This window comes from Panthera tigris, chromosome A2 (assembly GCF_018350195.1).
Source record: "Panthera tigris isolate Pti1 chromosome A2, P.tigris_Pti1_mat1.1, whole genome shotgun sequence".
Lineage (NCBI taxonomy): Eukaryota > Metazoa > Chordata > Mammalia > Carnivora > Felidae > Panthera > Panthera tigris.
The window spans coordinates 152002939-152018625 of record NC_056661.1 but is presented as its reverse complement, the minus strand read 5'-3'; the positions used below and the strand labels follow the sequence as shown (position 1 = coordinate 152018625).

Here is a 15687-nt window from a genome sequence, read left to right as displayed (position 1 = left end):
AGGAACTAGTTCTGAGCATAAAAGAAAAAGCAAAACCAGTGGTACTTTAATTAAATGGAATCACCTAATTTGCAAGAAAGATACAGATGGAAAAAACAGAACAGAGAAATAATTGAGCACTTTAGCAAACTAACGTATAATCATCGTTACCCTCATCTGCACTCTAAGTACCTTCATTATTATAGGGTTTGACTGTATTCTAGGTCAGTAGTTCCCAACTGTGCATAACCATGAAGGATAGCAGATGTCCTTCTAACTCTTCAGGAAAATGAATGTTTACATATGAATGAGAGCATCTCCACAGCAATAAATCTGACTCAGGAGTAAGAGCCATTGCTGTGAATTATGTATTCAATAACATACGTGACCACACTCAACAAACTGTGATCTGTCCACTGGAGTATAATAAGATATACTGTATATTGCTAAATAAACAGAGATACACAGTCTATCAAGTTTGTACCACTTGGTCATAAAAGTGTGTATCCTATGTCTGTATCACCCAACTCTTTAACCACACAGATTATGTGGTTAATATTCAGAGGAAGAAGAAATAAGGAACTCTCATGCAAGCAATTTTTTAGGAGTAGTCCTTCAAATTTACCTGGGTCCTACAGACAGATGCAGAGTACCATCTGAACATGTCCACAAAGCCAGAGGCACACACGCACCTCCTCTTAGGCAGACATTTCCCTACGCTTTACATGTAAATAAACTGGTAGAAAATGAAGTCTACAGCTGAGCAGGGCAAGCTTATGGAGGAGGAGAAACTGAGGACTGAAAAATATATGAGTATTTGACAGAGAACACATAAAAATGAGGGGTGAAAAGACAGAAAAACAACAGTGTGTGAGGTAATGACCAAAAGATACGAAGGTTATCTTATTTCTAAGTGGGAAAATTAGGTCACATAATAGAGATTGTGCATTATATAGATTATACAGCAGTAAATCCTAGAGAGGAAAAATAAGATCAAATGCAAATTTGAGATACGTAGGCTAAATAAAGGCTCAGAGGTCACTTCTGTTTTGTCGCTGCTTAAATAATGAGTGACCAAGTCACACAGTATCTACTAACTGCTCAGTTCCTCACTTCTTAGTGAAAAGATAATTAACACAAATAATGGATTTATCCTTTTTTTTTTTGCTTTAATAAACTATTAAATAAAAATCACTTTTCTATCTCCCACTTAAGATAAATATTAATCATGCAAATGCTTAGCACTAAGCGCTCAACCCTCTTCTCTTCACATTTATCTTTAGAAATATTTTGGTACTCTTTGAAGTCTACCTGCAATATGTCGCTCTGCAGAGATAATGACAAAATTACTCAGTTTTCTTAAAATTCCAACTCTACCAGTTGAAACTCTTGGTATCTACAGTGCACAACTCTCTTCTCACAGAGCACTCACCAAAGACTTCTTAAATTCTTTGTTAATTACTTCTGTGAACATGTGGGTTAAAGTAAAGTTCTAGAGGAATAATCAATTTGGCATATTAAGTTAGGCATTTTAATATACCCCTGGATTTGACAAGCCTTCTTAATCAAATTATTAGAAAGCCATAAACCTCAAATAAATCAACTCAGGCCTTCACAGAAGCAATTTAACAAAATCACGATCTACATATGCCTACAACTTTCTTCAGGGTTGAAATAAGAGCCCTATGAAGACCACTTCTATGTTTTGCAAAATTGCTACAAAAAAATTATCATGCCATTTAAAATTGCTTTTTCATGAAGAACCACATTATATATTCCTCTTAGTGCTTGTAAAATACTAGTAAAAAGTTTTTTCTCTGATTAACTGGCATTTTTCCTTTTTACCAAATAATATAGATATTATGCCTGTTTCTCATTTTCTTGGGTTGAGAAAAAATTCTGAGCTAAGTCTTGTTCTCAAGTAGTTCTTCACACTTTGATACTTATTAAACCATGTTCTACTTCATTTGTGTCATTACTGTTTCATTACTTCAAATGCTTCTCAGAAATAGGAAGAGTACATATTAATAAATGTAACTGTCAATAACAATTTGTATGATTTGATTAGACCTTATATTCCTTAGTAAACTTATTACGTATGCCCAGATCTAACTTGAGCAGGACGGTTAAACTACTTAACAGAGTGCATAAACTTCTTATCTTGAAAAACTGACTTAAAAGTAAATGGAATACTTCATATCTAGTAAGAATAAGAATGGTTCATGGAGTATCTGCTCAGAAATAAAGTTTGAAAAAGGTAGTTTTCTAAGGAACCATTCCACCCCAGTTTTCTATTTGACCCTAGTTTCTAGGATGCAGTGTGGTTTTTCTAAAACACTGCATCCCCACAAAGAACAGAAAACTGAAGTATTAGTCATTCTGAAGCACTAATACAGGAATTATGAGTTACAGATTTACAAATTTCCTCATCAGTCATAGGCATGGGTTATTTAGGAATGCAATCATTTATCCTGTTATAATTTGAAGAGTAGATGAAAACAGATGTACCAGCTAAATAAACCATTAATTCCTTTTTGAGAAGGACTAAAAACTAGAAGCTAAATCAAGGATACTTAATGTGATAAATTTTTAACAATTCATAGATGTAAATCACAAATGACAGATGTCTTGGTTATTTTAAGAGATGTTGAATACAATTGTACTATCATTATCTAAGTTAGGACAGGCCTGCTTCCAAATTTACCTGATGAGAGATGGAAGGTTGCTGGATGGGCCCCTGCATTCTAGGGTTTGGTAAACCCACAGGTGCTGGCCTCCGTTGCACCTGTTGCCTCTGAGCCATTACCTGTTGCTGCATATGCTGGAGTCGTAATTGAGCTAGGCTGATCTGTGTTGGAAACTTGGATAACTGGTTTGAAGATAAACCACCTGGTGGCTGTGAATTCTGTTCCACGACAGGATTCTGCTTAGGCATTTGTGGCTGACTCTCTTTATCTTCAATTACTAAAGAACCTAATTAAAGAGAAAAAGTTAAGTTCTAAAGTTTTTCTGAAAGTGAAATAGCATATTTCATAAGGCTCTTTTTGCTGAACTTCAAATTGCCAAGAAACTTTTTCATCTCAGGAACGCTTTACACTCTTAGAAATCAAAGGTCACAAAGAGCTTTTGTTTACGTAAGTTCTATCTATCAAATTTTCACATTTTAGAAACTATTAAAAACATTTTTTAGTTATTAACTCATTTAAAAATAACAAGCCCACAGTAACACATTTTTATGAAAAAATAACTTCACAAAAATTAATGAAGATTTACATTGTTTTAAGTTTTAAAAATCTTCACATGTCTGGCCTAAGAGCTGAACTCTCCAATTTGTTTCTGTATTGTCTGTCATTATATGTTGTTTGGGTTGAAATTTATGAAGAAAATCCAGCCACACATAGACATGTAGTTGGGAAAAGTCCCATAAAGGAGTCTCATACAATATTTTGAGAACTGCTCTTGTATATCAAAATAAAACAAGTCAATCTGACATTGGTTCTAAAAATCCCACAATGTATTTGATTCTTTAGAATGAACAATTTGTAATCTCTCAAGTTCCTTATACCTTCACGGCTCATACTACGTCAGCTCTCTGACAGAGAATACTGTGGCTCACAACTACACTTTTAGAATTTAAAGGTGCCTCTAGTAGGTCTGATTACAGCATAAGGCAAAGCTTGACTTCTTCAACAGACTCAATTTCTGATTTATTAAGCATAAACATCCTAAAAAAATATGGTCATCATTCATTAAATACTCACTGCATGTTAGGTAATGTGATAGTAGGTCTATGTATATTCTTGATAAAGTCCTTTTTATAGATAAGGGATCTAAGGCTCAGAGAGATTGAGTAAATTACCCAAACTCACCGAGACATTAATTGAATGTTGACATAGATCAATATTTTCCCTATGTAGTCTTCTAGAAGACATTTCTCAGAAGCCACGGATAACACCAAGTCTGGGAAACTTGAATCCTTCTTAGAATATTTAAAATGTAAATCTCATTGTAAATGGTAATTTACACAGCTGTAAGTGATGGCTCTGACAAGTCTTACCGTAAAGGATATTGTTTAACCTTATTATAGGAATTTCACAAATAGGAGATGCTGTTTTTATTTTGTTTTTGCTGATGCAGACATACCTAAAACTATATACATTTATGTATATAGTTACACATTTTACTTATGTCTACATCACGAGGTTTATGCTGTAAGTTATATGCTTGTAATTACATGTATTTCTATACTTGTGTAGATATATAACTTGTGATTCATAACTTCTGTATAGCTGAATCTGTGGTGGTTTGGTGAGGTAGGTAAGAGATAGTTACTTAGAAACACACTTTGTATTAAGATGCTTTTTAGTAAGACAGGTCAGAGTGTGTGTGATTCCAGCTGCCTGCTACCTATCAATAAATACATTGCTGCATGCACTTCAAAACTGAGCTACAGGGGTTAACTTATCACTATCCTTTTTGTTCTTTTATATGGATGCGATCTGTGTAAGCTTATTGCTTCCTTTCTTGATGTGTTAAGAGAGCACTGGCTCTCTCCAGCCATTTCTTCCTTTCCTACCTAGAATCGAGCTGAGGGTATGAGAGACCAAACATCTTTGATGATTTTGAAACATAGTCTGTGAGCCCAAAAAACTGTCATCAAAGGGAATATACTGATGGCTGATGAAGAATGTACAGGGAATTCTTAAATTTCTGTTTCTATAGTTTCCATGTGAGAAATTAAGAAGAAAGGCAAAAAGTGAAGACTTTTTCTACTATTTGAGTTCCTAATCTTACCAAAATGACAGTCTCCCTCTGTGATAATTTGGTGGGCTCTAATACTAAAAACTGGGGCACTTTTCTCTGTGCATGTTACGTTTCAATTAGGAAATTTAAAAATACAGTTATTTCAGGGCGCCTGGGTGGCTCAGTGAGTTGAGCGACTGACTTCGGTTCAGGTCATGATCTCACAGCTCATGAGTTCGAGCCCCGTGTCGGGCTCTGTGCTGACAGCTCGGAGCCTGGAGCCTGCTTCGGCTTCTGTGTCTCCCTCTCTCTCTCTGCCCCTCCCCCCTCGCGTTCTGTCTCTGTCTCTCTCAAAAATAAATAAACATTAAAAAACAACGTAAAAAAAATATACAGTTATTATATAAAAGGTGGAATAAAAGATGAGAAGTCTTCCCTAGCAAGATCAAGCAAATGAACCTTTAGGTGCTCCATGACTGGGTATAAGAAGTAAACCAATATGAGAAATACTATTTTAACAGAACACATTCCACATAACAAAAATCCTGTATCAATGGCAGTTATGAGTCAAAAGTTTTATTACCCCATTGTGATAAATCTATAGTTAACAGTAAAAGCAATATTCTATGGAAAAAAGAACTTCTAAATTCCCAAGTCTAGACATCCTGTGAGTCAATATTAAGGATGTTTCATATTATCCATTTATTTACATATGTGTATTTATACTCAGGCATGTGTTACACAGATACACACGTTAATAAAATACTGGCAAAAATTCCATGTCTTTAAAATAAGGTAATAAAAACACTTTGATAGCATTATCATAATCATTAAGAGCTCCAGAAACAAATGGCACTTTGAGGAAACGGACATAATGGCCTACCTAAATTGATAATATTTTGAGCCCAGAAACTAGGATCACAGTGAAACTGGATGGTATTGTTGGTCACTGGGGAAGCATCACACCTTGCTCGAAGGAGGTGCCGTAACCGGTATGTAATCTAGGAGAAAGGAGAGACAACTAAACATCAGTATCTTTCATCAGGCAAATAATTTATTAAGTTCCCAGGGAATACACAAAAAAAGTCATTTCTGGTATGTATGCTGATACAAAACAGCTAATCATATAGAAGCTATAAAATATGGATACACAACATGGTTTTCTTTTTAAAACGTTAAGTTTTGAGGTATAATTTAGTTACCTATACTGTTGAATACAAAACTGAAAAGTATCTTCAAGTGATACGTTAAAGTGAGTTTTTTCGAATTAATAAAAGGTTAGAGAAGCACCAACTAAATATCTGTAAAATAAACCTTAACATATTTTGCTCTTTTATTATACTTATGCTTTTAAAGAAAGTTTCAGGATTTGGATTAAGGGGCTAATGAGTTATGGAAAATACAGATTAATCTCTGCTCAGGAGATATAAGTACAGCTCACATCTAGGCTGCTAGTGGGATGGCTCCCCTTGCTCCTATGTTTTGAATCTCATGTCATTATACCACACCACCCACCTCCTTCCACCCTGTAGTCCTCCGTGAACACTTGGACCTTCTCTCTCAGCCCTTGAAGAATTTAGCTCCTGGCTCACTATTACCATCTCCAACATTACTCATCATAATTCTTAATGATTTTAATATCCAACCAGCTGATCCTTCTTTCTAGCTCACTTCCTCTGGTGCCCAGGTACCCATTATCCTATAAACCTTAAAGGCCCTATAAGCCTTTGCTCTTATAATTTTTCCATGTCCTTCAATCTCACATTACCATTATCCTTACCCAGCTTAAACCCCAGGGTCAAGCACCATAATCATCTCCTTGCATATACCCTCAATACCTGTTTTTCTCACATACTCCATCAAATATACTCCCATCTCTCTCCTCAACCTTTGTCACCAAACAAAACAAAACAAGCAACCCTGGTTAAGTCCAGCTTTTGCCTAAATATAGCTGGACTAATAAAGGGAATGATCACTTCAAACACATGACAATTTACTTCCGGTTATGCCCCTAAGGGTGACTGGCTAGCATGTGACATTCTTCTGGTACTTCCCTACTCTCCTAAGTAACTGTTCAACTTTTCTTCTCAAATCTCTAGCACCCTTCCTCCCCCATTGTCAATCTCAGTTGATGATTTTGCTTACAATTTTACTGAGAAAGCAGGAACAATCAGGGACCTTCTACAAATTCCCACCACTTGTGAGTATTAGTGCTCCCTCCAGTTGCAATGCTTCTAGAGCAGTCCTTCCACTTGTGCAACAGCACCCAACCCTTCTTGCCTACTCACAGACACTGCTCAGCAACTTTCTTCCCTCTCCTGTATCACCTAGGCTTCCCTTTTACTGGATCACTCCCATCGACAGAGAAATGTTTTAACTTTTCCCAGCTAAAAACAAAACTCTTGGCTCTTTTTCTCTTGCCATCACTGCCCCATTTTCCTGCTTTTTACAGCAAACTCTTAAAAAACTCATCTATTTTTACTGTGCCCTGTTCCTCTCCTCCCATTCTTTTCTGAAACCACTCCTTCACTTGGCTTTCAGCATACTATACCCTCATGGTTTTATCTTTATTTTACCAGCTGCTACTTTTGGGGGCCACTGAGAACAGGTTTGGGCTCCAACGCACCATCGAAGCCTCTACTGTTGGTTCTTTCAACTGAGCCCCAGGGCTCAGTCTTTCAACTGCTCTCATTTCTCCTCTACCCACAGTTTCAGTGATCTCATATGGTCTCATAGTTTAAATGACTTCTTAATTTATATCTCAAGTCTAGATCTCTCTTTTGAACTTGCATTTCCAACTAGTTACTCAACATCTCCACCTGGTTGTCTAATAGGCACCTCAAATTTAATCTGCTTAAAAGGGAATTTGTGATCTTTCTACACAAGTCTACTTGTCCTATAATCTTAGCCTTGTCCATTACTGTCAACACTATTTTTCCTACAGCTTAGTCCTTGGTTCCTTTCTTTTTCTCATGCCCTACATTCAACCTGTTAGCAAAATCCTACTGGTTCTAGCCTTAAGATATGGATAACCCTACCCATTTTCCCATCAACTCTATTATTTATTATTATTATTATTATTATTTTAGTTTATTTATTTTGAGAGGGAGAGACAAGAGGAGAGGCGAGGCAGAAAGAAAGAGAGAGAGAGAGAGACAGAGAGAATATGAATCCTAAGCAGACTCCACACTGTCAGTGCAGAATCGGATGCGGGGCTCAAACCCAAGAACCGTGAGATAATGACCTGAGCTGAAATCAAGAGTCGGATGCTTAAGTGACTGAGCCATCCAGGCACCCCTCTCATCACCTCTATTAATTCTCCTGCTATCACTTTGCAAAAGTTATCTTACTGCAGTAAGTAAGGCTCTAACTGGTCTCCCTTATATCTCCCTTGCCCTCAACTACCTATAGTCTGCTCTCAATAGCTACAGTGATTGTTAAAATATAAATCATATTCTGTCTTCCTTCTCAAGTCCCTCTCTCCAGCAGTTCCTCATCTGAGATTAAAAACCAAAGTCCTCATAATGAACTACAAGGCTTGTGCTATCTGACTGCACTGCTTCTCTGACCTTACTCATACTACTTTCTGATCCTTCACTCTGTTCCAGCCCCTCACGCCTCTTTGTGTCCATATCACAAAAACCACCACCTCCATCTTTGTATCTGCTGTGTGCTTCGCCAGAACAGACTTCCCCCAAATATCTGCAGGAATTGCTTCTTCACTTTTCTTTAGTATTTGCTCAAATATCACCCTCTTTAAATAGACCAACTTATCTTACACTACCACCTGCACTCCAGTGTTTCCAGACTCCCTTCCTTAATTTAATATTCTCTAGAGCACTTAATATATACCAGGTAATAGTTATATATTTTACTTATTTTGGTGCTGTCTCTCTCCACTAAATGTGACTCTTAAAGGGCAAAGATTTTATTTTGTTCTCTGTTCTCCCAGGGCTTAGAATGCTGCCTGATATATATAGCAGGTATTCAGTAAATAATTGTTGAATACATAATTTGCTTTAGTTGCTAAATTATTTTCAATAGCTCTAATAAATTGTGAGTAAAAAACCATCAAACTATTTTGGGACTAAGTAGAATACATGGCACAGTGTGTAGCTAACAGCACTCAACACAATGCTCTTCTCCCTAAGTTTTTGTCTTAATTTTTTGTGTCCTCTAACAGTTCTCACCGTAAAAGATGTTCCTACAAAGCCGACCAAAACAATCATTCCAAGAACTTTCCTTTGTAAATATACTCCTGTTTTATCATTTCCACAAATTTGTTCATTTTGAAATAATTTTTAAATTGTAGAAAAGTGAAAAGAACCCTTCACCCAGATTTCCCAACGGCTGCTGTATTAACACACTTCTTCCAGTGCCTCCCCAACTGCTTCTGCACATACACTATTGCTACTAGTCTTTTTCTGAACCTTTGACAGCAAGTTGCAGACATGAGGTTCTGTCTACCCTAAACACTCTGGCGAGTGCACCTTAAAACAAAGATCGTCTAACATAAAGAGCAAATTCCAAATTCCGAAACCAAGTCTGACAACACTGCCATCCAATCCAAAGACCTCATTCAAATGTCAACTCTGCCCACAGTGTCGCTTGCTAGGATACTGTCAAGGAATGCAGGTTGCATTTGGATGCCATGTCCCTTCAGTTCCTTAGGCTTTCCCTGTCATTTATGTCCTTGATGGCTTTAAAGAGTTCAAGAACTTATATTCTAGAAGAGCGCCTTCAACCTGGGTCTGAGTGCAGTTCCTCTTGATCAGACTTAGTAAAAGCATCCTTGTCAGGAATCCCACACTAATGATAATATAATGTGCACTTCTTAGCACATGAGATCAGGAAGCTCAGGATGGCAGCCTGTCCCACCACAAGTGCTGATACGAATCTTCGTCGCCTGACAATTTTGCTCCCCAGTTTCCCCACCTTGAATTCACTCGATTTCCCCCTTTGTAAACACTTAGTATTTTGCAAAGAGGTATTGTAGCATTACACTGAAATCCTGTTCTATCAATTCTCTACCCAGCAGATTAGCATACACTGATGACTCCTTCTTAATTACCACTACGACAGTGACCATATGTACTATCCTTTCTACATTTATTGATTCACACTGTGACATAAAATTTTCTTTATCATTTAGATAAAATGGTTAAATCAGAAATGCGAACACTTTCTTAAAAGAAAATCAGCTCTAATAAAAGGGAACTGTGAGGTCAATACTTGGATATACTTTTTTCTCCCCTTGAGATACTATGCTGTAGATGAGAAGCCAGAAGACGCAATTTATTTACAACTCAGATAGCTAGTATCTATTTACTATTAATTTGTACCAAGGTCTAAAAGTAGTATCAAACTTGGCCAAACTCTGTTCCTTAAGTAACATTTTTTCCTGATGTATTTTACTGTCATTCAATGTAAAATACAAGAGCTCTTTCACTGTCAAATTATTTTATTACCCATCTAAAATGTAAACCTTGTCAAAACTCCTGACGCATGTTTTAGTTATTTCTGAGAAGTGATAAGGCATGACTGGTATAGAGGGTAATGGTTCATTAAATATACACACTTGTTAATCTCTTCAGATGTATCTGAACTTAAATGAACTCAGGTTTTACACTGAAACCTTAGCTACTGTTCAAAAAGCAACAGACAAAACATTTTTTTTAAATATGAAAGGTATCAAAACAGCTTTCAAGATAGCAATACTATATACTGTCTCCTTTCTAATGAAGTTAAAATAAACTTAAAGAAGAAATTTAGTATTTGATTTTCCAATCCTATAAAAATGAACAGGTGGTTTTGTCTATACTTAGAGCTTCTGAAAGAAGACATTATCTTGTACCTGATTTTTTTTACCATCAATCTTTCGTTGAATTCCTATGCATCAAGCACTGAGTAACACAAAATTCCTACTTTAAGAAGTATAGAGTCTAATGAGATTCATAGAAACATATGCAAATATAATAGCAGATAAAAATCAGTAATAGTATGATGGACATATGCACAAAGGGTGTGTAAACACAAGAAAGAGAAACCCAATCCAGTCTTGGTCATGAAAGGCTGACAAGTGGAAAGGAAGACCAATCTAATCTGAAGTAGGTAGTCTTTAAAAAGATGGACATTATTCAGGAGCAAGAAGAGGCAGGAAAGGGTACCAGTACTCAGGCAAGAAAGAATCATATCCTGTGAGCACCAAAGATTAGAAATAAGGAGATGGCAATGAGGCATTCAGGAATACACAAAGAAGGTCACTGAAGATTAATTAGATGGGAGAAGGGAAAAAAGGAGAAAAGAATTCCTTTTTACTACTTATAACTTAATAGTTTCCTAATTGCTAGTATTATAGAAATATTTACAGAGAGTAAAAAGAATGATCGTGTTTTACTCTCCTGGCCTTTCTTCTGTCAACGTTGCTTGCCTTCCTTCTAAATAATAAAGGATAAATTCAGTGTTAGCAGGTTGACAGAAGAGTTCTGAGGAAATACTGTGAAACTGTTTCAAAATATATTTAATACTAGACTTCTGGAAAGATTTTGCTCTTCCATTGATTTTTGTCTTTTCTTGACCACAGTTCCTATAGCAAAAAGTGAACTAAGAATTGCAAGCCAAGCTTGAAATTTCAGGCCTGCAAGGCATTTCTTCTTATTTTTTTAAGCACATGAAAGCCATCATTTAAAGGATAACTTGAGTAAACACGGCTACATGTACCATGCAGAAAAACTATGAGGAACGGAGTTATAGTATATAGTAATTTTCAAATTTTTTGAGGTTGGAGATCCTTATAAGTGTTTACAAATAAGTATAAGCCTCAGCTCAGTGTGCATTGCAGGCCAATTATTTTATTAGCTACATACATTTGCGACTCAAGGGCCACTTGGGTTCCACAGACTTTTAAAAATCAGAAAAGAAATGATTTGGCGAATCTAGTAATACTGGTTCCTTGTAATTTGCTGTACCCATTTTCTCCTATATAATGTCAACAACATTCTTCCTTTCTCCTATGTCACGAGATCATTGTGCTGAGTAAGTAATCCCATCTGTTTTTATTGTTTTCTCTTATTATAATTGCAAATAAAATCATAAAATAAAATCAGAGAAATTTTTAGACAGAGATTTACTAAGTATCTGACTGTATGAATAATATGCTTTCTTACACAATACCGTAATATTCAATATCCATAACTTTTCACTCATAATTGAAAAAAGAATTGTCTCATTTTCTATTTTTATTCTCTTTCTGTTGGACATTCAGAAAAATATACAGGAAAACAGAAAAGATACGTACTATCTAGAAGCTATTTTTCAAAAGACCAATAAAGCAATTGGAAGAAAGAAAGAAAAAAAGAAAGAAGTCAAGAAAAAATGTATCATTGAAATATTAAGAAAGAAAAAAAGTCCAAGAGTTGAATACGATTCATGATTAGGAATAGTTTTAGAAATAGTTATAAATCAATTTTTTTTAACAAGTCTTCAACTCAATATTTGAACCTAGTTTATAAAAGTTTATCCAGAAGTACATTTCCTTATTTCAAAACGGTCAGAGAAAAATTTTGCTACTTGACTCTAAGAACAGGTGAACAGAAAACTGATTTGGATGTCCTAATTTGATTTCAAAGGGTAACTCTCTGAGTAATCTTTTTGTTTTAAAAAAAAAAAAATTTTTTTTATGTTTATTCATTTCCTGTGAGAGATAGAGTGCAAGCGGGGGAGCGGCACAGAGACAGGCTCTAGGCTCCGAGCTGTTGGCACAAAGCCCCACATGGGGCTCGAACTCACCAAAATGGGAGATCGTGACTTGAGCTGAAGTTGGACGCTTAACTGACTGCACCACCCAGGTGCCCCGAATATATTTTTTAAGTGTCTTTTTAATTTTTTTTATGTTTTATTTTTTCTTATTTTTGAGAGAGAGAGAGACAGAGTACGAGTGGGGGAGAGAGAGTTAGAGACAGAGGGAGACAAACAATCTGAAGCAGGCTCCAGGCTCTGAGCTGTCAGCACAGAGCCTGACGGGGGCCTTGAACCCACAAACTGTGAGACGGCGACTTGAGCTCAAGTTGTAGATGCTTAATTCACTGAGCCACCCAGGCGCCCCATTTTTTTTAATGTTTATTTATTTTTGAGAGAGAGAAACAGAGAGTGCGTGCACAGGGGAGAGACAGAGGGAGGGGGAGAGAGGATCCAAAGTGGGCTCTGTGCTGATGGCAACAAGTCCAATGCAAGGCTTGAACTCATGAACCTCAAGATTATGACCTGAGCCCAAGTCAGATGCTCAACCTACTGAGCCACCCATGCTCCCCATTGTGAAATCTTTAATAAAATGAAGGTAAGGCAGCAATTTTTAAGAATGCAGACCAGTGGCACCAGCATCTCCTGGGAGCTTGTAAGAAATACAGAATCTAGCTCTACTCCACAACCATTAATCCAGAATCCTCAGGTGATTACTAGTGTGCAGTGATGAAATATTTTCAGTAGCAAGGTTCTAGACTACTACCACAATTGTTCATCATGACACAGCCACTTTTCTTTACCAAATGGGGTTGAGACATCCAGCACCGTTTATGGCCGCCAGAGTGATCAATGTGCTGCCGACAAGAGGAACACAGCTTCTAAGCTCAGTGTCCAAGACGGAATTCTGGTTGATACCTCTGTGTGACCTTACAAATGTCACTTAACTTTGTGCCTTCATCATCCATACAAAAAAGATGGATAGGTATACCTATCTTATAAAAATGATGCCTAAGCTTAAGTGAACTATTACATAGAAAATTCTTAGAATTAGCGCCTGGCACACTATAGGTGAGCAGGAAATATTTATTATTATCATTACTGTTAGTGTTAAGTTCGACTGCCACTGAGAGAAAACCTGGCAAAGAACCAGACAGGAAGGACAGTGGTGGATTAGAATACACCTAAACCATGGCAGTTAAATATACTTTTCAAAACCAAAATATTTTGATCACTTAAAATTAGAGATAGGTAAGGGTACTTAAGTACAAATAGACTAATGAACATTTCTGAATTTTAAGTATTCCAGTGACGCCCATCATTTCTCTGCTTTTTGATGGTATGTTCCATGCCATACTTAGCTATCTTACCAGTCGTTTGCTATAAAGTAATGCTGTGCTGCTGCCACTGGAAACTGCCCATTTAGAAAAATGCATGACATGTTCCAATTGTTTAGAAAGTCCAGCCACTTCCTGTTGTTGTTGCATAAGTTTCATGCGATGGTCCTTTGCAAGGCTCTGAAAAGAAGAAAATTCAAAATTAGTCCCGCATATAACATATTTTAATGGTCATTTTCAGATTACCAAATTAGAATAACTGTCACCTCTGAGAAGCCAAGTGATAGAAACTTGAATTTTCATAAGAAATATTCTTAGTGTTTTTCCTCTTAGTATAAAAGGATCAGTCTCGCTGCCACAAAAACTGTGCCCCCAACAACGCAGCTTCTGCTGTTGCCACCACCGTCTCTGCACCCTTTACCCTCCACACCAGGCCCTTGGTCTAGTTTTACATACTCTGGAATTTAGGTTGGTGTTCATGCATCTTCCAATATTCAAAAAGGGGCGAAAACCATGGATTGGCTATGATACAGTCAGTCAATGCCTATTAAATTCAACACTCATAAATAAAACTCAATACTTATAAATAAAATTCAATACCCAAAATTAAAACTCAATACCCACAAATACAATACAATAAAAATAAAAAACAATCTAATAAAGTTATCAGATCATATGTTGTGCAATCACATGATTTCACGTTTTAGGCATTCTAGTCCTGATTGCAACCAGTTTTGTGCCCAGTCACACCATGTGGTAGACAACACTTAAACTTTTTGTGTGTGTTGTTTTTTGAGAGAGAGACAGAGGTGGGCAGGGGGAGAGGGGGAGAGAGAGGGAGAGAGGGACGAAGGGTGCACACACACAAGGGAGGGGCAGAGAGACAGAAAGAATCCCAAGCAGACTCCATGTGCAGCACAGAGCTGATGTAGGGCTCGATCTCACAAACCGGGACATCATGACCTGAGTGGAAATCAAGAGGTGGACCCTTAACTGACTGAGCCACCCAGGCACTACTTTATCTTCATTTTTTGAAAAACTCTCCAAGAGATTCTGATTTACAGCGGAGTCTGGCAAGAGCCACAGCCATGCACGCACTAGTAATTTCTGAGAAAGCCAATCTAAGTGATGCTTGATTTTAAACAGAGCTTGGAAAATGTTTTAAATTCTTTAAGTGTTTCTTATAAAAAAAAAAAAAAAAAAAAAAAGAGGGGTGCCTGGGTGGTTCAGTCAGTTGAGCATCTGACTTCAGCTCCCGTCATGATCTCACGGTTCCTGAGTTTGAGCCCTGCAAGGGGCTCTAGGCTGACAGCTCGGAGCCTGGGCTGTGTCTCCTCTCCACCCCTCCCTCGCTCACACTCTGTCTTTCTCTCAAAAATAAACAAACATTAAAAAATTAAAAAAAAAAAAAAAGAAATCACAGAATCTTGAAAAAATACTATAAATGAGGTCTCCTGGACAGAATACTTCTTCACTAAATAAGACAAGTCTTTAGTCTTTGTTTCCTGTATGGATGATGAACCATGGGAATGACCATGCTTTCCCAGGAGGGCAGGACTCTCTGAGAAAGACCTTACAATTTTGTCAACTACAAAATAAAGAGGTTAAACCAAATTATTCTAGGAGTTTTTATTTTTTTTAAATCCTTAAACATCAGAATTCTTGCATTCTCTTCTCATTCTAAATTGCTTCTTTACTGTGAATTCTTTTTGCACCATTAAAAGAATACTAAAATACCATGCAATTAATATTATGTTACTATACCATGGAGAAGTTGTAATCTATTATTATCTGGAGGCAAACACTGACTTTGGATCTAGACCTTCATGAGTATAAAAAAACTCAGAAAGAGCCCAATATTTTTCTCACCGTCATGAGAAACAACTATCCT

General features: G+C 36.8%; 1 protein-coding gene across 2 annotated transcripts in view; it reads right to left on the bottom strand.

Annotated features, from left to right (window-relative positions):
- TRIM24 (tripartite motif containing 24) overlaps positions 1–15687 on the bottom strand; it is a 122320-nt gene that overhangs the window by 25148 nt on the left and 81485 nt on the right. Inside the window, exons 7-9 of one of the 2 annotated variants that reach the window (XM_042973254.1) lie at positions 13830–13976; positions 5606–5723; positions 2684–2952 (exon numbers count right to left, since the gene is read on the bottom strand). In XM_042973254.1, coding sequence (XP_042829188.1) covers positions 2684–2952; positions 5606–5723; positions 13830–13976 — 534 coding nt within the window. The remainder of the gene's footprint in view (positions 1–2683; positions 2953–5605; positions 5724–13829; positions 13977–15687) is intronic. The other variant, XM_042973261.1, reaches the window with a different exon arrangement.